This window comes from Ciona robusta, chromosome 2, assembly GCF_009617815.1.
Source record: "Ciona robusta chromosome 2, ASM961781v2".
Classification (NCBI taxonomy): Eukaryota; Metazoa; Chordata; class Ascidiacea; order Phlebobranchia; family Cionidae; genus Ciona; species Ciona robusta.
In genome coordinates, this window is record NC_143236.1 from 7,361,889 (window position 1) to 7,386,199 (window position 24,311).

At 34.0% G+C, this 24,311-nt stretch overlaps 2 protein-coding genes and 1 long non-coding RNA gene across 4 annotated transcripts; all 3 read right to left on the reverse strand.

Moving 5' to 3' along the window:
• Positions 1–35: 35 nt before the first annotated feature.
• On the reverse strand, positions 36–4,285 carry LOC149740742 (26S proteasome non-ATPase regulatory subunit 13-like). The gene is made up of 11 exons (XM_089871525.1): positions 4,105–4,285; positions 3,929–3,989; positions 3,528–3,639; positions 3,038–3,168; positions 2,534–2,705; positions 2,056–2,135; positions 1,712–1,837; positions 1,319–1,381; positions 963–1,103; positions 601–657; positions 36–339 (listed from the first exon to the last, which is right to left on the reverse strand). Exons 1-11 carry the CDS (start codon positions 4,209–4,211, stop codon positions 244–246), a joined length of 1,146 nt encoding a protein of 381 aa, XP_089727651.1. The 5' UTR covers positions 4,212–4,285; the 3' UTR covers positions 36–243.
• Positions 4,286–5,551: 1,266 nt separating this feature from the next.
• Positions 5,552–20,689, reverse strand: LOC149740743 (scavenger receptor cysteine-rich domain-containing protein DMBT1-like). Its single transcript, XM_089871508.1, has 14 exons — positions 20,560–20,689; positions 14,074–14,165; positions 12,347–12,578; positions 11,827–12,117; positions 10,784–10,988; positions 10,494–10,669; positions 10,135–10,327; positions 9,897–10,078; positions 9,378–9,582; positions 9,088–9,263; positions 8,727–8,919; positions 8,490–8,671; positions 7,350–7,658; positions 5,552–5,652 (listed from the first exon to the last, which is right to left on the reverse strand). The coding sequence occupies exons 2-14, from the start codon at positions 14,074–14,076 to the stop codon at positions 5,618–5,620; spliced, it is 2,382 nt and encodes a 793-aa protein (XP_089727634.1). The 5' UTR covers positions 14,077–14,165; positions 20,560–20,689; the 3' UTR covers positions 5,552–5,617.
• A 1,580-nt stretch (positions 20,690–22,269) lies between these two features.
• Positions 22,270–24,079, reverse strand: LOC149740744 (uncharacterized). 2 transcript variants are annotated; one of them, XR_016384345.1, is made up of 3 exons: positions 23,612–24,079; positions 22,925–23,173; positions 22,270–22,655 (listed from the first exon to the last, which is right to left on the reverse strand). It is a non-coding gene; the product is annotated as an uncharacterized LOC149740744 (long non-coding RNA). The 2 variants fall into 2 exon arrangements; XR_016384346.1 differs by having other exon boundaries at positions 22,925–23,049; positions 23,612–23,985.
• Between the last annotated feature and the right edge of the window lie 232 nt (positions 24,080–24,311).

The window sequence follows — 24,311 nt, forward strand, 5'->3', positions numbered from 1 at the left end:
CCATTACAGGTTGACAACTTTTAAACAGAAATTGGTTTACTCCAAGATAGGGTTTTTATTCATAAGAACGTGCTGGTTTCTAAGGAATCAACAACAAAAGGTTTTGTTTATTTCTCACAACATACATAAATGCAAGTTCAGCAAATAGTTTTCGAAAATTCTTCTGCTGGAACTTTACAATGCAGCATAATATATCGTCCAACTTCACGTAATATCTAGTTCCCAACATTGTATGATCAACAATTAAGTGAGAATTTCTTGAGCGTTTGATGAAACGAGAGATTCCATGGATAAGACATCATTGCACCATGTTGATAACTTGCCTTTCATTTTACCAACCTGATAATTTACAACTTTACATAATATTGTAAATATTAAAGGGGTGCAAGTCGATTTAGATCAATTGTTTTAATTTAGATTTAAACCCCCAAAAGATTTTGACCTCTACAAGTTCAAGGCAAAATACTAATCTTAACTGAAAACACTCAAAGCGAAGCATTTTATTCAGAACTTAAACATTTTCATACCAGATGAGCCTGGTAGCAGAAGTAACATAACAGAATATGTTTTATATTTTCTAAACACAGTTGATTATTTCACCTGTTGTTTGTCCAGTACCCTCGGTTGTACCCACTGCATATGGATTTCCTCCTCAACCTGGTATTTATTTTAGGAATTGTAAGATGGTTAATAAAAACTATTGTTTTCCCGCCACACGAGTATGAAGAGTATATTCATTCATTAGTATTATAAAAGTAACTTGGAACATTGTGTCAGATATTCATCAGAGTTAATTTAAACGTGAGGCCCAGAAAAAAACTATCAATTGATTTGCAAGATCGTAATTTACTATAAGCCTACTATTGGAAAATTTTACTTAAAGTAAACAGAGCCCATAATATATGGTGAAGTCTGTAAACACCAAATAAAACACAACCATAATTTGCAAATAATTATTGTACCTGATCAATGGTACCTTGCACTAAACCCAATGACATCGCTTTCATCGCTAATATTTCAACTTCCTCTACTGGGATTCCAGTGTTTGTAGCTATTTCTGTAAACTTTAAATGCCGGTTGTTTGATGGTCGTGCAAATGTCATCTGAAACAGAACACCCGTGTTATAACCATTGTCATTTCCCAGCCAATGCGAAGATAAGCAAGCTACATTCATTTAATACAACCAACATAAAGTAATCGTCCCACATACATTTCTCAGAATAATAATTTTAAAACATTTTGCAGCAGACAGCAGCTGCATGTTGGTATTAAAAAAAATAATTTATATTAAAAATTTTGATACAAAACAAGGCATACCTCCATTAAACAAAGCAACATTATCTTCTGTTTCAATTTTAACTCATTTGCGATCAAATCCGGCTAAAAATATAAAACAATGTAAATATATGCTGTTCTAAAAACTTTCTTTATTTTAATAATCCACAATGTTCTATAACACAAGAGCTAAAAAAGTGGATATATAGTTCATTCTGCCTGATAAAAGTAACAAAATAGTCATCTTTATATATATATATCATAATATATGTACATATATAAAAAAAAAATTAAAACGTAAAAATAAAACTCAGTAATAGGTAACCGACATCAAGAAACAAAGATTTTATTTTATGGGTAAAGTTTAGCAACTTGGCACACCATGTGCCTTTCGGTTCAGGCCAGGATTGGCCCACATCCAAACAAAGGAAAAACCTGTGCACTCCAGTATGGACGAAGTTGATTAAGTTGTTCAATGTCACCAGAGTTGAAAGTAAGAAGTAAATCAATCAACCACTGACGTGGCGTTTCTTTCAGGGAGTCTAACACTGGGTGTTGCAACTAGGAATCAATAAGTTTTGTTTTAATTAGAATTCAATGTAAAATTATCATCTACTTATTTTAAAGAAATATGAATAAAGGAATGAATGAAACTTGTTTATCCTAGCATGGCCAGAAAACGATAGTCGTTATAACACGGGGGTAAACACCTCACACAAGCTTACGAGTTACCATGTATGTTACTTTGTAGTTTGAAGTAATAAGTTGACTATGCTTACCAATTCTCCAAAGTTGAACACTTTATCACCTAATATTCCAGCTAAACCGAGGTTAAAGGCTCTCTCTTGTTGTTCAGGTACTGTAAGGTCACAAATGGTTTTAAAAATGACAGATATGTATGTAATGTAATGCAATATTTTATAGAAATGATGTTCTGACACTGTAAGGCCATAGGGGCCAAAACCACAACGCAATTTAATGTTGTGCTCTTTACATGACCCCACAGTATTAAATAAGCATTCTATTGCTTAGTAAATAATTGAACGTACAGACCGGTTTCTGAATAAATTAGAAATTTAAATAAAATGTATTGTAGCAGAAGCAGATTTACGAAAACAAAAGTTTAGTGGTAATAACAGCACAATCTCAAAAGACTTTTTAAAACGTTAGCCTATAGAAAATAAATTTGCTTTTACAATATTTGAACAACAAAAGCACAATCTATACATAAGAAACATATCAGTAATTACTCCTCACCTGATATCGTATCCAGGTCAGTACATCCTAGATATCTTAAAGCATCTTTGTAATACTCATTGTGGTGGCTTAGTATTTGATGATAATTACTACACAGTTCGTAATATCTTCCATGGACTGATGAAATACCAGTCAGATCACCCAATATTGCTTCACATTCTTCCATAACTTTCTGCAAACAATTACAGAAGCTTTTGATAGGTTTGTTATAAGTTTGTCTTACAAACAGAAATGCTGATTCCAATTTTAAATCAACAAAAGTAGTTTTTGTCGCTTAGCTGACAATTGGACCGAGCACTGAGTATGCTATTGCTATAATGTTGTTACCAGAGATCAAAAAATATTAACAAAAGTAGAGTAAAGATAACCTGACTGGTTTTCTCTGTAACTATGTTTAATTCTTTGTAAAATTGCTGAAAGTAAGTGGAAGTAACAAATCCCAACTGCAGAGAGTTACATGTGACTAGTGTTTCTGTTACCATTTTTATAATTAAAAATTCCAACCTTAGTGGCCTCAAAGTTGTTTCCAAGCAAATGAATGTTTCCAATAGCAGTTAGACACAGAAGTTTTGCTTCCAGGTTAGCTTTGCTTTTTTCTTTTATTTTCTCCAAAAATGCCAATGCCTCTGCAGAGTCTATGGAATAGTAACATTAATAGATTAGGTAGGTGTACGTATGCTTTAAAAAAAATATCTTTTCTAAGGATATTAAAACAAGTTACATGTTATACAGCTAAATTTTTTGTCTACCTGTAAAAACGTAAAACAAATTATAAAATAAAACCACAAAAAAGGTCTAAAAAATGGGTTTCCAAATCTAATATAAGTGTTTAAGTAAAAACAATAAAAAAGGCAAAGATTTCAGAGAAAAAAGTTTTAAATACACCCTCCAGTGAAAGTACACATTAGTTATTTTTAGAAGTTTTTACACACTGTCATTGCCATTGGTATTAACTTAAAGAATTAACACAAATGAAAAATGGATTAATACCAACCTGAGAATTGGCGAATTACAAACGGACATAACATTTCCATCAGCGCAAGTGGATTTATCTTGCTTTCAAAATCACTGATAAAATGTTTGTATATATCAAGCAACATTGTTCCCTGGAATAAAAATCATAAAACTTAAATATTGTTAAGTTTTAAAGACACAGGTTTAATATAAATGAATGTAACTTGCTTCATCCTAGCGTGGCCGGTAAACAACAGGCGTTATATAACTTTATACACCACGTGCCAGCTTACGAGTTGCGAAGTATGTAACAATAACACCTTGAGGTTAGGGGGTTAGTGGTTAGCAAATAAGATGGGGGGGGGATTCTTCACTAGCACCCATCATGCCATTATTTAACATATGGGACAATTGTACCACAACTTGAACATAACAAATTACCTGTTTAAAGCAATCATACTTTACAAATCGAACAAGACTTTCAGTCAGTTGGTGCCACAGTCTGTATAATGAAGAATTCAGTTATCTTTTTCGAACTCCCAATAATTAATAAATTATACACAGTGTACTACATACATTTTCCGGTGAAATAAAATGAACAAAAAAAGAACACATACTTTTTAGTGTAGAGTTCTTCAATTTGTTTAAATTCTTCCAACGCTTCAGCAGGTAAACCAGAGGTGTTAAATTCTTTTAAGAAATCTTCGGCTGATATGTTAGTCATTTTTAAATATTTATTTAATGCACCTAATAAAGTAAAACGTGAGAATATACCTTTAAAGACGCGCTAACGACAGTACGCAACATGACAAAACAAAATTCAGTTTTTAAGCCAATAAGCATAGAAATACGTCGAAATCAAGAAAGCTGGCACTAATGAATGGGCACGTTGTATTGTAAAATGATTAATAAACACGAAGAAATTTTTTTAGGGATGTCTGATAAAGGATATGCGTAATAGTAATGTGTTATGAAACATATAGAGTGGATAGATTTTATGTTAATGTCACCAGTTAAAAGTATTCAAAACGGCGGCCAAAACTATGTTTTTGCACAACCTAAAACCACAACAGGAAAGAATTGGGCAATAATATTTCCGAAACAAGGACCACTTAAAATGGGCAGCAACTTTAACTTACATGAAAAATTAGTTATCTTTTAAATATGAAGATTAAATTTTTGGAAACAACGAAGAGCAGAGAATTATTTTTCAAGAAGATTTTTTTATTGGAACGCAGTAATAAAACCGATTAATATTTTTCAGATTAGTTTATTAGGTCTAAACAATACACAACACAAGTAAAACGGTAATACTAAAATCTCTGGTTTGTTGTTAAATTTTTCTGAAAAGTAGAAACAGGATTAAAATACCTTTACAGTTTGTGTGGCTGGCCCAAAAGAGCTTTAGCGGGTCGATTTCCAAGACGATGTCTCTGCATAAGTTCATTCACGCGGTCGTCGTAAGTTATTTCAATTTTTTAATTAGTTCGGTTTTAAGAGTTTCATACGAGTGCTCGTCCGATTTATTGTTGGCTGCAGTTGGTGCTGGAAATGTCTGCCAAGGATCCAATGCAGAAAGCGCATGTAGATATTTTTAGGACGGGCGATTCTTCACTATAGTGCATTACGCATGCAGATATTTTTAGATCGTGGGATTCTTCACCAAGCATTGTTTTTAATTAACAACCGTCATCATGAACCTGTAACAAGTTAAACTTGATTCCAACTTCACACTGTTCTTTTTTAAATCAAAATAACTGAAATCGGCTGCCACTAAGGCATTCAGTTAACTTCTATCCAAAAAGTCGGGACCAATTCACGTGTGTGCGATCTTGTTTTAAGAGTAAAAATGTCACAACTAATCAATCAACAAGCGAAAAAGGGTAAAAGGCAATCAGTTTACCACCAAGTCCTATTACGGTTCAATGAGCACCTATTATACAACATGAGCCACGAACTATAAAGCTAATGTGGCAGATTTGAGCCGTGTTCGAATCCTGAATACCTTTCACTGATAAAGATATCTATGCAGAAACCTCACAGTCACGAATCAAAAATACCAAGTTTGGTGTATGCATGATTATATTTAAATTGGATTACAATTACTACAACTGCGAATCACTTCGCTAATCAAATATGTAGTGTCGCTCCCTGGTTTGAAATAGCTGTAAAATGGAAAAGAGTTATTAAAATAAACACGATGTGCAAAGCATCTATTCAGTACTAACGTAAATACCACTAAAACGCTGATCTGGTACTCATATGGCAGGACGAGTGTAAAACACAGTCAGGATCCGGTGCTACAAATACGTAACAGAAAAAAACAACAAATCCAGCAAGTTGAATAATATAGGAGATGGGCAACATATTTTGCCTAAAAGTTACAGAAATATAAAACTGTAAGATATACGTTAATCGCCCACCAAATTACATACGTGGACACGAGATGTATGAAACGGAACATCCGTGCTATAACGACTGTCGTTTTTCCGGCATGCGAGGATAAGGCAAGTTACATTCATTCATTTATTCAAAATGTCAGCCTTACAGAAAAAAACAAGCACCCACAAAGTTACATACATGGTAACTCGTATATGGGCACAAGGTGCTGTATGAAACCGAGATCCGTGTTATAACGAAAAAAATCATTCTAAAATTTCTCGAATAAAATTTGTTTACCAAATACAATTTAGGCAAATTTATAATTTGCGTTGCGTTGAGATGAAAAACATTTTTACTATAAAAAGTATTTATTTATTTGCACTCATTTAAGGATTTCCGCAATTCTAGGTTTAAGTTATTTTTTTATAATTTAGCGTAAATAGCAAGGTATAGAATTGGGGCATACCAACGAAAAATCAAAAATTGTGCATATTGATAGAAATGCGTAAATATGATCTAAAGGTACCATCAAGGTTTCAAATACGAAACAGCCTTTGAAAAAAAATGAGTTTCAAAAAAATTCTACCGCTTGACTAAATAAAATGGCCGTGGCGCAATGCATGGGATTTCCCATTAGAAAAAATGTCACTCAACTTTGATCGTTTTTAGTGTGTAAGATACTGAAGAAAGTTCAAATTTTATTTCTGAATTAGTATACTGAATGCTTGTTTTTTAAGAATATATGAAAATTGTATAACATAGACCTAATTATGTTTTAATTTTCGATTGAACATAGCTATATAGTAAGATGCGGGAGAGGGGACACCTTTGACACATAATAACCAAAAATCCTGAGCGTGTTTTAAAGAATTGACAACGGTCTATGAGAGCCGTGAGGATAAAGTTTCATTAAAAATCGTTGAATGTTTGTTTACTACCAAATTGGAGGAGAAAATAGATTGAAAAGGTGTATAATCTTTCCCCATCCTACTATACGTAATATGGCGACTCAGCCCCCTTTTCCCTATTAGTTAATTTTAACACTTTTTTATATTAAAATGTTTAGTATGTCTCACTGGGACCTGCTGTATTGCTGAATCAGCATAATCTGGTGTGCAGGTCGGTTCAATCGAAAACTTAAAACATAATAAAGCTTACATTTTTATTTTTTGTTTAATATTCACAGAGAAAAAGCATTCATTATACCAAATCCCTAATAAAATTTTATTATTCTTCAGTAGTTTAGAAACTAGAAGCGGTCAAAGTTGAGTGCCTTTTTTTCTAATGGGAAATCCCATGCATGTCGAAGCAGCCGATTTTTTTTAATCTATCGGGTTTTATTTACGCGTTTTTTTAGCAGCTGTATTGTTTTGGGAAACTTTGATAGTACTCTTGGATCACATTAAAGCATCTCTATCCATATACAAGTTTTTATTTTTTGTTGGTATGCCCCTTTAAGAAATACTTGACAAATACTTACGGCAGCAGAATCTGATTTTGTAGTTTCGGCATCTTTGACCATTGGGTTGGTCTCGGTTAAAACACGAGAAACCTCGTTCACTCGCAGTGTTAATGTTGACCACTTGTCCGTATACTCGATAATCGATACCGGTCGTAGCGTCTACAACATCGACGCTAGCACGGTTATTGCAAATCTCTGGGTATTGTCTTTTCAAGTCCCTGAAATTTTCGCAATCGCAGTTACCACTCGGTAGATCTCGGTTGTAAAATCGGGTCCATTGGTAACCAGTCCCGCAGGTGGGAGGTCCACCTAGTGTGGGAGATCCACCTATGAAAAAACACTGACTTAAGTTTCATTCTATGTGGGTGAGGTTTTTGTCGTGGACCTGGGATTTAGACAGATTTGGCCCATTTCTCCCTAACTTAAGATAATCGTTATAATCAGAGATATGTTATTCATTTGTATGTTGTTTTTTTGCAATCGCACAAAAATAATCCCAAACAATAATATACGTGCACCATTTAACTAGATAGATTTAATCAAACAGGAGAGGAAAGCTCTAATGAGTGAGCACATATTAAACTAAATAGCATATTATTAATTAACCCTTCTACTACAACGGTCGACAAAGCTCGAACAAAAACAAATCAGAAGTAACCAACAAAGCGGCTTTCGGTCGCAATTGGTGAGTATGTAGCAGTAGTTAGAATGTATTCATACATGTGCTAAAACTGATGTGGACTTATGATGTATAAGGATTGATTGATCGGTGAAGATATGTGTAAATACGCTCTGTACAAACGTGTTGACTTGTAAACTTACACTAAGTAACCTTGTCGTCGCTTAAACACGTTTGTTTTGGTAAATTGGGATAAACTTTAATCACGCAGTAACTAGGTAATGTTACAAGTTAATACTAATTATAGGATGTTTGACACAAAATAATGTTTCAATTACGATAAATGATAACAAGGTATAAGAGCAGTGCTTTTATGCATCCTTACTTAAATGGTAATAGTTTGATACTCGTTATGTGGGTTCCTTATTTCACTAACACGTGTACTCCCAAATTCCCAGACAGTATAACTGCTGTTTCGACAGATCGTACGACTCGAAATCGTAAATGACAGTAACTTCTAAAAATTATAAAATGTGTACCTGAAACTGTCCATTGCAACCTGAATCCAGATCTTGCCACACTGTTGTCGGTAAAGAAGTGAATGTAAACATATTGTTGGCCGGTTATTACTTGTGTTGCTGGCAGGGTTGTTCCGCAGTATTTTCTAGCGTTTGGTGCGCAGTGTGCATTAAATGTTTTTCGGACTTCGACAAAGTCATATCTACAAAAGCGTGGTTTTAGTTTGCCTTGTATAATCCCCCTTATAAAGTTATTACCTGCAATAACTGTGACTTTCCAAATTGAAAGCGGTGAACCTCAACGTGATGGTACGAGATGCACTTCCAGCATTAATTCGGTATCTACAATCAGCCTTATGAGGATAATTTGATGGATAGTTTGGTGAAGTTATAAAACCAGTGCCTGGTCCTCCCCCAATTGATAGTTGGTCGCAAGATGGTGTTGCTGAGGCTAAAATTAAATTTCAATTAAACAGCGATAGTTCATAGCAGATGCTGTGTAATCAGGGGATTTTGCATATTTATTTTTGCAACTTTGATCGTTGCTTTATTCATTAACGTGTTTAATTTTCTGTGTATATAGATTTTCTAATTGCATCGGGAAAACATGTTTTTTTACCTGACACACTAAATCGGAATTGGAATCCAGTCGAATGCACGGATCCATCAGTATGGTAGTGTATGTACATGTATCGTCCACGTCCTTGGACAGTAAATGAAGAATTCCTTCCACAATATTTTCCAATCAAACGGGACGATGTAGAAACACCTTCGTAAACCGCAACGTAGTCGTAGCTGCATGTCGTTAAACAACGATGAAGAGCCGAAAATTTACGTTTTTCAATGGTATACAGTTTAAACCGACAACCTAACACAATAGAAAAAAAAACTATTTTACGGCATATTTACCTGCAACAAGTGTGATGTTCCAAGTTGAATCGTCTAAACAATACTTTGATGACGTTGGAGGTGCTCTGAGCGTTGATTCTGTAGTGACAGTTGAGATTGTGAGGATTGTTTCCTGGATGGGTTGATGCGCTGTAGTAAGGCGAAGTGTATCCCACACCACCCGTCAAACGGGGCATGCTGCATGAAGCTCCAGGTCCAGATGTGGCTAATAGCATAAAGAAAAATGTTTGATTTTCAATCCGCATGTACACTATATAATAAAAAAGCGTATTTATGGGAATTAGATACATAGAATTCGGCCTGTATGTAGCGTTTAAACAAATTTATCTATACATGCTTAATCGATGAGCCTTGTGTTTTTTTAAAGTTTTATCAAGCCAGTGCCATTTTATTTAAAATCAAATTAGATTCGTTTGTATAGTTATTAGATTTTATTTGTTTATGGCTAGGGTAATTTTTAGTTTTTCTCTAATTGTAAATGACAGTAGCTTCTAAAAATTAAAAATATAAAATGTGTACCTGAAACTGTCCATTGCATCCTGAATCCAGATCTTGCCACACTGTTGTCGGTAAAGAAGTGAATGTAAACATATTGTTGGCCGGTTATTACTTGTGTTGCTGGCAGGGTTGTTCCGCAGTATTTTCTAGCGTTTGGTGCGCAGTGTGCATTAATTGTTTTTCGGACTTCGACAAAGTCATATCTACAAAAAGCGTGGTTTTAGTTTGCCTTGTATAATCCCCCTTATAAAGTTATTACCTGCAATAACTGTGACTTTCCAAATTGAAAGCGGTGAACCTCAACGTGATGGTACGAGATGCACTTCCAGCATTAATTCGGTATCTACAATCAGCCTTATGAGGATAATTTGATGGATAGTTTGGTGAAGTTATAAAACCAGTGCCTGGTCCTCCCCCAATTGATAGTTGGTCGCAAGATGGTGTTGCTGAGGCTAAAATTAGATTTTCAATTAAACAGCGATAGTTTAGCAGATGCTGTGTAATCAGGGGATTTTGCATATTTATTTTTGCAACTTTGATCGTTGCTTTATTCATTAACGTGTTTAATTTTCTGTGTATATAGATTTTCTAATTGCATTGGGAAAACATGTTTTTTACCTGACACACTAAATCGGAATTGGAATCCAGTCGAATGCACGGATCTATCAGTATGGTAGTGTATGTACATGTATGGTCCACGTCCTTGGACAGTAAATGAAGAATTCCTTCCACAATATTTTCCAATCAAACGGGACGATGTAGAAACACCTTCATAAACCGCAACGTAGTCGTAGCTGCATGTCGTTAAACAACGATGAAGAGCCGAAAATTTACGTTTTTCAATGGTATACAGTTTAAACCGACAACCTAACACAATAGAAAAAAAAACTATTTTACGGCATATTTACTTGCAACAAGTGTGATGTTCCAAGTTGAACCGTCTAAAGAATACTTTGATGACGTTGGAGGTGCTCTGAGCGTTGATTCTGTAGTAACAGTTGAGATTGTGAGGATTGTTGCCTGGATGGGTTGATGCGCTGTAGTAAGGCGAAGTGTATCCCACACCACCCATCATACGGAGCATGCTGCATGAAGCTCCAGGTCGAGATGTGGCTAATAGCATAAAGAAAAATGTTCGATTTTCAAACCGCATGTACACGTAATGCAAAAGAGTATTTATGGGAATTAGATACATACAATTCGGCCGGATCCCAGAATTCCCAGACAGTATAACCGCTGATTCGAAGAGATATGGGAGACTATTACTATTTACACTTGTTATTTATATTTGCACTGCAACGTAAACAAAGTTACCGAATAGAGTGTTACCATTACTCGCTAATCAAACCATTGTTTGCACAATGGTTTAAAATTATGCTAAGTTGGGAACATTCATAGGGGGTAATCATTTAATTAAGGTTTGAGGGTTTAGCGCACGCACAGTAAGTAATCACATAGTAAAGTAATCGTTAATTACTCGCTAATTACGCGGTTTTGAATCTTAAAATTTAGTCTAAATTTTATAAAATTTTTTTATGATTTATTTCAAGTAAGAGATTGAAGATTAAATGCTGGAATTAAGAATTGAGATAAGAGCAGAAACAGTCGTCCAAAAAGTAACAAGAACAACTGTTCGACGAAGAGGGATCTATATAGTAGGGTGGGGGAAGATGGGACACTTTGTCAGACGAGACTCTTTTTTAATTTTCTTTTTACGGACCCCCATTACATTCATTCATTCATTCCATTTAACGATAATCAGGAAAATAAGGTTACAGAATTATTCGACAGTATTATCACGACCTTATAAAACCCCGTCAATACTGACCGGACGCGATTTTAGTAACGCTTTACTGTGTGTTACTGGTTTACATTAAGTGAATAAACAAGACTTAAGTCACCCCCACGTAGAGCGAGGCACAAAGTTAAGGAATACTTGACAAATACTTACGGCAGCAGAATCTGATTTTGTAGTTTCGGCATCTTTGACCATTGGGTTGGTCTCGGTTAAAACAGGAGAAACCTCGTTCACTCGCAGTGTTAATGTTGACCACTTGTCCGTATGCTCGATAATCGATACCGGTCGTAGCGTCTACAACATCGACGCTAGCACGGTTATTGCAAATCTCTGGGTATTGTCTTTTCAAGTCCCTGAAATTTTCGCAATCGCAGTTACCACTCGGTAGATCTCGGTTGTAAAATCGGGTCCATTGGTAACCAGTCCCGCAGGTGGGAGATCGAACTGTGAAACAAAAAACAGTGACTAAGTTCTATATTCTATGTGGGTAAGGTTCTTATCGAGAACCTAGGATTTAGACCCTCATAGAGCGCTGTTATTCGTTTAAAACACGATTAAGACATTTGGATAATATGTGATAAAGGTGTCTCATCTTACCCCACAGTACTATATATACAAAATTGATAAACTTCTTCCGACAATACAACCTAACGTATTATTCATATATACTTACATTGTGCTAGTGTAGTGGCTTCAAGGGTAACAAGGAAAACGAAAAGTCCGGGGAACAAAAGTGATGTCTTCATGATGAACCTTCGTTGAACTATAGAAGAGACTGTACTTACAAGTGCATAACCAGACCTTATATACCCGACGTCGCCATGCTTTCTTCGTATACTTCGTATGAAAACAATATGCTCCGACTGATTGGACTTTTTTTCGTTACGTTTTCGTAACACCAGATCCTTATTGGAATAAACATGAATGAGAGACTGACGATGCCATTTAGGCGAAATATATCTTTTATTATACAATCGGTTGGATTTGATTTTTGTCTGTTACGTTTTCGTGCATAAATAACGGGAGTTATATTTCAACTTAATTTCGACATCTCCATAGTTATACCAGGAAATAGCACAGTTGTATTAAAATCGGTACGTCATCCTTACTTCTGTCAATCATTTTTATTCTACTGTTAGATAAAATAAACCAACGACAAGAGGGAAGTATTGCACATCTTGTATGTGAAGAAATTACGTTGTCTAAAACATTGGAACCACTAGTCATAATGCAACATATAGTAGGGTGGGGGAGGATGGGACACTTTGTCAGACGAGACTTTTTTTAACTTTCTTTTTACGGACCCCCGTTTAATGATAATCAGAAAAATATGGTTACAGAATTATTCAACAGTATTATCAAGACTTTATAAAACGCCTGACAAAGCTGATATTGTTTTTAAATATTAAAAAAATATGTAAAATAGAAACAGTATACTTTAAACAACACCTCCTGTGTTTTATTATATTTTATTAAATTGGTGTCAATTAATACAGGAATGATAGTACTAATTCATGGTATTACCCGAAAACCGTCATCTATTTTGATTTTGTAAGAATTTTGCAACATGTGCTTAAGTGTCCCATCTTCCCCCATTGTACTATACTATAGGTACTAGGCAGAAGTATAAATATATAACTGCAACTTTTCGCTGGATGTAACTTTTGCAACTGTTATTTCAATTTACTTTAACGGCAATGACACGCGAGTGTAAACATTTGAAAATCGTCATGACGTGTATTTTCTGCTTATAAATTAATCGGAGGGACTTTTGCTCGTGCTTTAAAATGTCTATATTTAATAGGTTAATGAACGTAACTTGCGTTATTCTTGCGTGGTCGGAAAACACAGTCGTTTTAACACGGGTTTACGACCTCGAGTCAGGTGTTTATTGGTGAATCGTTCAATAGACTTAAGCGAAAATAAATATTCGTCACACGAAAAGGCGAATTTCGGAGTTGATATCGTTGATGGCAAGGAAATTTCGACCCGCAAGCTATCTCGATATTTTCGTACCATTCGGATCGCATCGTTTGTGCCTGCAGGAGTTGTTGTGGTTGGAGTGTTGTTGCAATCAGGGTTTTTGCTCTACGTAGGTTTTGACCACCTGGTTTCGGCATAAATATAGTTTTTAATGGTTCTGTAGATTCGTAGGTTTGATATATGTTGTTGCAATCCTATTTAATAAGTTAATGAACGTAACTTGCGTTATCCTTGCGTGGTCGGAAAACACAGTCGTTTTAACACGGGTTTACGACCTCGAGTCAGGTGTTTATTGGTGAATCGTTCAATAGACTTAAGCGAAAATAAATATTCGTCACACGAAAAGGCAAATTTCGGAGTTGATATCGTTGATGGCAAGGAAATTTCGATCCGCAAGCTATCTCGATATTTTCGTACCATTCGGATCGCATCGTTTGTGCCTGCAGGAGTTGTTGTGGTTGGAGTGTTGTTGCAATCCGGGATTTTTGCTCTGCGTAGGTTCTGACCACCTGGTTTCGACATAAATGTAGTTTCTAATGGTTCTGTAGATTCGTATAGGTATGAGCATATACTAGCCTATTCTGTAAACTAAGCTGATTGCTGCCAGTATTAATCGCTAACGTTATGGCCTGTTAAACCACACTGTACGCTGAAAACCAGTCAAAATACAAATTTACTCCACATATATTCTTAGATTTTATATTATATAACAAAATTTAAATTAGAACATATATTTTAAAGAGCCTAAACACACCCAAATGTACATCGCTTTAATAGATAGAGTGTGTTTTTATAATTCCAACGACACCTTACTTGTTTTAATCGGTTCTGTATAACCAAAGATATTCCAGCTCAAACACCGTGAAATTTATAAAACTGATTTAAAAGTTGTGTGGCGAAAAAACTGAGAAGTGTACTACCCACGTGATAAATTACGTCACAAAACTGTTGAAGCGTGGCAGCTCTCAGTCTAGGTACGTACTTTATCCTCTGTCCCAGAACGTAATTCTCGCCGACATGCCTGAGTGGTTAAAAAGAAAAAAAAGGAATTGCAATATTACGCAACGCAAATAGGTTTGTAGTAACATCACATGTCAGTCGCAGAAGTAGAAACTACGAGGTTTACATACTTAGCTGTATCATGTATAACTGATTAACTGTATCCTGTAGGCTGTATTATATGTATTTTACTGACCTATTCGATTTATATTATTTTCGATAATATATTGAGCTACATCCCACATAAGTGGAAGTGATATGCTCACCATAAGTTATATTTTCTGTACAATATATATCCACCCTAGAACGTAATGAACGCTTTATATGCAATATATCTACCCTAGAACGTAATGAATGTTTTGTATTCAATATATCTACCCTAGAACGTAATTATTGTTTTATATTCAATATATCTACCCTAGAACGTAATTATTGTTTTGTATTCAATATATCCACCCTAGAACGTAATTATTGTTTTATATTCAATATATCTACCCTAGAACGTAATGAATGTTTTGTATTCAATATATCTACCCTAGAACGTAATTATTGTTTTATATTTAATATATCTACCCTAGAACGTAATGAATGTTTTATATTCAATATATCTACCCTAGAACGTAATTATTGTTTTATATTCAATATATCCACCCTAGAACGTAAGTTATGTTTTGTATGCAATATATCCACCCTAGAACGTAATTATTGTTTTATATTCAATATATCCACCCTAGAACGTAATTATTGTTTTATATTCAATATATCCACCCTAGAACGTAATTATTGTTTTATATTCAATATATCCACCCTAGAACGTAAGTTATGTTTTGTATGCAATATATCCACCCTAGAACGTAATTATTATTTTATATTCAATATATCTACCCTAGAACGTAATTATTGTTTTGTATGCAATATATCCACCCTAGAACGTAATTATTGTTTTGTATTCAATATATCTAGCCTAGAACGTAATTATTGTTTTATATTCAATATATCTACCCTAGAACATAAGTTATGTTTTATATTCATTATATCTACCCTAGAACGTAATTATTGCTTTGTATTCAATATATCTACCCTAGAACGTAATTATTGTTTTGTATTCAATATATCTACCCTAGAACGTAATTATTGTTTTATATTCAATATATCTACCCTAGAACGTAATTATTGTTTTGTATTCAATATATCTACCCTAGAACGTAAGTTATGTTTTATATTCAATATATCTACCCTAGAACGTAATTATTGTTTTATATTCAATATATCTACCCTAGAACGTAATTATTGTTTTATATTCAATATATCTACCCTAGAACGTAATTATTGTTTTGTATTCAATATATCTACCCTAGAACGTAATTATTGTTTTATATTCAATATATCTACCCTAGAACGTAAGTTATGTTTTGTATGCAATATATCTACCCTAGAACGTAATTATTGTTTTATATTCAATATATCTACCCTAGAACGTAATTATTGTTTTATATTCAATATATCTACCCTAGAACGTAATTATTGTTTTATATTCAATATATCCACCCTAGAACGTAAGTTATGTTTTGTATGCAATATATCTACCCTAGAACGTAATTATTGTTTTATATTCAATATATCCACCCTAGAACGTAAGTTATGTTTTGTATGCAATATATCTACCCTAGAACGTAATTATTGTTTTATATTCAATATATCCACCCTAGAACGTAAGTTATGTTTTGTATGCAATATATCTACCCTAGAACGTAATTATTGTTTTATATTCAATATATCCACCCTAGAACGTAAGTTATGTTTTGTATGCAATATATCTACCCTAGAACGTAATTATTGTTTTATATTCAATATATCTACCCTAGAACGTAATTATTGTTTTATATTCAATATATCTACCCTAGAACGTAATTAATGTTTTATATTTAATATATCTACCCTAGAACGTAATTCATGTTTTGTATTCAATATATCTACCCTAGAACGTAATTATTGTTTGTATGTAATATTCCCATTTGATTTTACTTATAGAGTGGTAGGTAGATAAATTTATGTCGTTGTATTGAGCACAATCCGATGGGAAATGTAAAACCACAGCTTTTAAGTGGTATTATGCAATAGGTATAAGCAATATACAGTCTCTTTAGATGACTGCTTCTGAATATTGAATCAGGTAATGTTCTATATATTATATAGTTAGTTATTGATAAATGTTATGTGTGCTGACCGAATGCCTCAATTAGGTTGTTATGTTACAGGTATGGGTGCTTTCCATAACTGTACATAGCTACCGATATCGATGTGTTCAATTCAACTTATTTATTTTGTTGTATTTACGCCATTAGATACATATATTACAACATCAGTATGCAACTATGCATATATTACAATATCAGTAAAGTAGTATGTTTATGTTTAATTCTTTAAAATACTTCAGTAATTAATTAAAAATGATATTTCATTAATAATAGGCCTACCACTTAAAGTTGTCATTAGGCTAGGAATAGCCTCAAACCATTTAATCGGAAAAGTTTCTTAACCAATTAATAATTGATTTAAAAATGAGGATCCTGACTCTGTGTTTCAAATGATCCACCTCCATGCGTAGATGACACATTGTCAGGCAAGTGGTTTGCATCCAATACTATACCTATATATTGCAATAGTATTCTACAAACCAACCTATTAAATGCTTGTGAACTTCTTACAAGTCACAATATGTACTTAGGCGCCAAACCTTGATTGGCGGGGTGGGCAGACCAACCAATTATCTACACTGCATTAGTCAATAAATTGTAAATTTTTACTAAGTCAATGTTTCGTCGACCGATTTTCTGTAAATTTTTACTAAGTCAATGTTTCGTCGACCGATTTTCTGTCTAAATAGTGAGGTGCCTGCTTCCGATCTTCGATAAAGAAACAGTTTCTCTTTTTCTCTAAATAGTGCACGCACGTGCTCCCAATCGTCGATAAAGAAAAAACCTGCTTTTTCTCTCTAAACAATGAAGGCGTCTGCTCCCAATCGTTTTTTTGGTAGTTAAAACAAGTGTACGCAGAAAGAAATTAGTCTTGTACTCTTGTGTATTTCTGTTTTTCGTTAATGAGCAGTTTTACGCATGTAATTGTATTAATGTCTCAGTAGTTTGCTCCTATTAAATAAGTTTAATTAATTTTTGGATAAAACCCGCATGTTTATTTTAATTCTATATCTAAGAGTCACAATTCTGTTAGAAATGAGCTTCTTCATTGCACTCAAAATCAAAACGATAGTTGTAACTTGTTATGGTCTGTCCAACGTCAGTATTACATCGCAAACTTGTACAGAATAACTATAGAACAGTGACTCAACAGTAGCGCGTATAAAACATAACATGCTCGATAAAAACATACCCTGACTAACATAAATAATAATGCACATAATAAAAACGCGTAAGATTGATTTTAAACTACAATAATATGACTACTTTACTATTTTTTAAGAGGAGGGGTTCTAATTTTACAAAAAAAATAAAATAATATTTAATTTTTTTTTTAAATAGTATTTAAAGGGCGGAGGGGGTCTGGTGTTTTATACTTTTATATTTGGAAAATCGAGGGGTTGCTGCAACCCCTGCAAAATTATCCGAGTAGGCCCGCATACCCTGCACCATATAAATCGACGCCACTGTGTATTGGCATATAACAAAATAAATAAGTTGAATTGAACACATCGATATCGGTAGCTATGTACAGTTATGGAAAGCACCCATACCTGTAACATAACAACCTAATTGAGGCATTCGGTGAGCACACATTACATTTATCAATAACTAACTATATAATATATAGGACATTACCTGATTCAATATTCAGAAGCAGTCATCTAAAGAGACTGTATATTGCTAATACCTATTACATAATACCACTTAAAAGCTGTGGTTTTACATTTCCCATCGGATTGTGCTCAATACAACGACATAAATTTATCTACCTACCACTCTATAAGTAAAATCAAATGGGAATATTACATACAAACATTAATTTTGTTCTAGGGTAGATATATTGCATACAAAACATGTATTACGTTTTAGGGTAGATATATTGCATACAAAACATAACTTACGTTCTAGGGTAGATATATTGAATATAAAACAATAATTACGTTCTAGGGTAGATATATTGAATACAAAACATTCATTACGTTCTACGGTAGATATATTGAATACAAAACATTAATTACGTTCTACGGTAGATATATTGAATACAAAACAATAATTACGTTCTAGGGTAGATATATTGAATATAAAACATTAATTACGTTCTAGGGTAGATATATTGAATACAAAACATTCATTACGTTCTACGGTAGATATATTGAATACAAAACATTAATTACGTTCTACGGTAGATATATTGAATACAAAACAATAATTACGTTCTAGGGTAGATATATTGAATATAAAACATTAATTACGTTCTAGGGTAGATATATTGAATACAAAACAATAATTACGTTCTAGGGTGGATATATTGCATACAAAACAATAATTACGTTCTAGGGTAGATATATTGAATATAAAACAATAATTACGTTCTAGGGTAGATATATTGAATACAAAACATTCATTACGTTCTAGGGTGGATATATTGCATATAAAGCGTTCATTACGTTCTAGGGTGGATATATATTGTACAGAAAATATAACTTATGGTGAGCATATCACTTCCACTTATGTGGGATGTAGCTCAATATATTATCGAAAATAATATAAATCGAATAGGTCAGTAAAATACATATAATACAGCCTACAGGATACAGTTAATCAGTTATACATGATACAGCTAAGTACGTAAACCTCGTAGTTTCTACTTCTGCGACTGACATGTGATGTTACTACAAACCTATTTGCGTTGCGTAATATTGCAAATCCTTTTTTTTCTTTTTAACCACTCAGGCATGTCGGCGAGAATTACGTTCTGGGACAGAGGATAAAGTACGTACCCATTCAAAAAGGCGAGAGGCAGTGTTTTCAGCGAAAAACGAGAGGACAAAAAAAACGCGGGTTTCGCTTTTACCACAGAAATAAAAAAGAGTAGAACGCGCAACTTTCCAAAACCGTGATATATTCTTTTTCTATTCACGTGACCGCCAACTCCGTCCCCATTTCGCTTGGTCTCCATTGTAAAAGATAGGCGCATGGTAGTTTTAGGCGGTTTTAGCTGTTCATTTCAAAAACTACACTAACTATTCAATTTTATTAGGTCAGTTTAGTTATTTGGTGGATTAACGCTTACAGTTTACCCCTTTTTAGGAAATGTAGTTATTTAATAATTTTAATTAAAAACCTTCAAACAAACGGTTTGTTAAAAATATATATATACTAGAAAATAGTTGTTTTACCCTATAACTTTAAATCAAGTCAAAAAACAAAGAAAAAGTACACAAAACGTCATCGACTCCATTGACTACAATAGTAAACGGGAACGACCCGTAAAAGAGAGAGAGTGTATCGTGCTCTCTCCTTTGCCGACATTGGAGATGCGCGTTCTACTCTTTTTTATTTCTGTGGCTTTTACCAATGAATCAGTCACGTGACTAGTACGTTCCTACGTCACAATCACAAAGCTCGTAGTAAAAAAAAGGATAGCGCTAGTGATCACTGTTAGAGGACGAATACTTTTGTTTTCGCTATACAGCGTTGCTTTATATTCAATCTTTATGCATTAGTGTTAAATTTAGCTATCTTTATATCATTAAATCTGTGCCAGAGCACAATCAACCGCTACAAGAGTTTTGGAACTGGAAATGTGGACTAGCTCTGCATCCTACACTCCTTTCTGTTGGTCCAGCCAACAACTTATGTATTGCAGTCTTATCAATGATCACAACTAATTAAAAAGAAATATTCATAATACATGACCCACCTGATTTTGCATTTCCACATCCAAGAACAGAGCAAATATCTGGAATTTCAACAGTTAAAGGTATAAACCCTATGAGGGTATTAATCTGGCGTATCACATGGTGAAATTTCGAATGGTTATTAATGCCATACACTGTATTTCGCCTATTTTAAAATACATTGACTATATAGGCTAGCAAGTTACTGAATTTAATTATCGCACTGAATCAATTCAAAATCAATAGTACACATTAACAATCATTTATCTCTTTATGCAGCCTAAATACTTATTCAGTAGCCAATATACTTTACCAGAAAGAATACCAAGGCTAATATGGCCTAAACAAAGCAGTACAACTTGTCCTCTGCGAAAAATAAATGCGTTTACTGCGTATTTTAGCAGCAACGCTAAAGCGTACTGAAGCGTGTCGGCGGTGTGTGACGTCACGACACGTTTTCAAAAATTTCGAAAAATCGGAAATTAAAGTAGTAAATTCACGATAAGGTGTATTAAAACTGCAAAATCTAAGCAAATGAAATATTTATTTAGTCATAAATTGTGTTTCTAATCAAGTCATCTCTATTGTTTAATGTGCCTTTAATATTCTTGCTTCGGGAATGTAGTAATGTGCCTAGCGACGAAGCAAAACGCGCGTAAATAAAAAGTCGCGCGAATCGTACAGCAGTGGCGTGCTAAAGCTATAAAGACGTAACGAACCTAATGACGTAACATAAACGCACGCGATCGAAACGATTGTGTTGGTTTGTGACGTATATCATAACGCAGTGATTGTGAACCGGGATATTGCGTGTGAAGAAGAACCGTCGCGGTTCTTGAAACAGAGTATGATAAAAAATCATTTAAACTTATAAAGTAATAAACGAAAGGCACAAAACGTGTAGCCTATAACATCATTGTACATTATATAGTACTGTAATGGTAATACTGTATAGTAGTACAAAACTATAATATATGCTATCATAGATACCTAAACATATAGATAGGAAACTGAAGACCACGTGACAAACAACTTTCGGCGTTTACGGATTAATTTATGCATTATTTAATCAGATATTTATTTCATATCATTTGCAATAATGTTTTCCACATTTTGTGCAAATTTTATCAACTAATATACCATATATTTAAATATATCTCAAAATAACCGGTTTAGACAGGTCACGCTTGACTGAATCCGTGCTCGGGCAAATATCTGTAGTATTAACGCTGATGATCGTATGTGCTAATACGGTATGCTGTTACCTATGTGTCTAATTTTGTGAGATGTATGTTACTGAGTTTTACATTTCGCGGGTACAGGCCTTTATTTGGTTACCTTTAGAAGAGTTTTAGTAACATTTAAAGTTTTAATCATGGGCATTCATGGCTAATTAAGGAAGAGGGAAAGATAAGGCAATGGTAGCATTTGAGATAGTAAGTATCACATTTTCCTGTGTTTATAAGAATTGCAGCTACGCATTTTATAACCCAGAAAACTTAGTAGCATATAGACAAGATAGTTTTAAAGCAGATAGTCATTACATACAAGAATATGGCTTATAATTTCAGCCAACAGATATACAAAGCAGTGCTATTGATGAATGAAAGAAATATAAATTTGAATCTCATTTTATAATCCTTTCTGTACTGGTTTACTTTTTCAGAGACACTAGAATACATTGAGGGTTAATTAATAAAGCCATCCAGCAGTACAGCTTGCACCAGCAAGAATTACTCATCGCACAGTAATTTTATTGGGTCAATGGAATTTAAACCCAGTGCTTTTATATCCACCAAATTTAAATTTCCAACTATTCACTTACAAATTGTATTCACTTATAAAATAGAAACCACTAATATGTACTAGATCAAGTGAACATGTTTTATATTTTTACATTCTTTGATAATGACCAGGTCCAGGAATATGATACTTTTTTACATTTTTAATGGAAATAAAAGTTCGGTCACAATTTTGCAAAATCTTTGTTTCAAAGTAATTGTTCATTGAAAGTAGTTGTTCACAGATGTCCAAGCTTTTTTCGTGCCGTAAGAAGTGTTATCACCATAATTTGTTTTATCGCTTTTCATTGCCATATCACATTCACACCATACCCAACCTGCAAAATATTCGATCAGTGTTTTTTCTTATCATGTTTTAAAAAAAAATAAATCTTTGCAATAATGCTTCAGCAAGTTATTTGTTATGATCATTTACTAAATTTTCAAAGATAGCTGCTAAGACATCCTGACTGAATATACCAAATTGCTACCAAACTACCAATACAGATGTATTTAGAGTTAGACCATTGGCTGGATGATCATGCACCACCTCAGTCTTACCCTTAAGAACACAATTATTTAATATTAATCTTTCACCAAATCTAACCTCTTTAAAAATTTACTTGCCAATCCAAAACATATTGAACAAACTTCGTATTCAACCAGTCTAGATGATCATCATTTGCAGAATAAATAGAATGATTCACAGAGCAAGTAATCATTTTACACCACCTGTAAAATGTTGGGATTGAAATAATTACTTGTCCATCAGTAAGATCAACTCTGTAATTCTATCAGAGTAGGTATATCTTGATGCAGAGTCTTTCCTACATCCAAACCGAGAGCGAAGAGTCATCTACAATTTAGTTCAATATGAACATTTGACACCCTCTTTATTCTAGGTAGTACAAATTCCGCATGTGGGTCCATAAAATGGTTTAGATGAGTAGGCTACAAGCCATTGTGAGTGGTCTAAAAGCTTTAAGCTAAGTGACACTTGAATTTAATGTAATTACCCCAAGTGAATGGACATTAAAGGGCTTATGGATTTGGTGCAATGAATTTTGCAGGCAAGTACAACGAAGGTACAACACTAAATTTAATTATTTACATGTAGACTGTACATTGATGTCTTAAAATGTGCCTCACAGATAGATGGCCTGTACAAATAGTTGTACAACTACGATTTTAAATCCATACATTAATAAATAAGTTGTCAGTCATACAATATACAAAAATAAATCCTAAAACAAGTTTTGTATATACTTATTAGTCATAAATAACAGTAACGCACCTTTCTCTGTGAAACATATCTTTCTCCTTTTGCGGGATCAGGGTTCCGATAAGACAAAATGTACTGCCAGTTCTTTACGGTGCCTTCTCTACATGCTTGGCCAGGTCGGCTCCCAACATTTTAAATAGGGACGTTTGGAAATGTTGCTCCTACACTTATAAGAGCAACCACGAATACAGCAGTGCGACATTTTTATAATACTGTATCTGTACGTCTGTTTTGCAACAAACTGTCGAAATCTGCATAAGACTGCAATTCAACGCTATTATGAAATCGGAATTAGCACGGATTCACTGAAGCGTGACCTGTCTAAACTTTTTCGCCAGTTTCGTATCTATATGTTTAGGTATCTATGATGCTATATAGTAAATAGTATGACATATTATAATACCAATGTAATGAAATAATACGTAACTCAAGTCTTGCAAGCAATCATTTTGAAACTTTCCAACGTGAAGACAACTTTATCTAAACTGGAACTTGGTAACTCATAGTGGAAGAAGCGTTTTTATGCGCGAAGTAATCAAGGCGGGGGTAACCAGCTGATGCGAGGCGTCAAACACTTGAGCAATCTGACCAATCAGTTTCAAGGATCGGATGGCTGATTGTGACGTCAGTTAACATTGTGACGTAATTAGCTAAGTTCACAATGATTCGAGTTTTTGGATTGTCGTTTCAAGAGCAAATTTAGTATTAACAT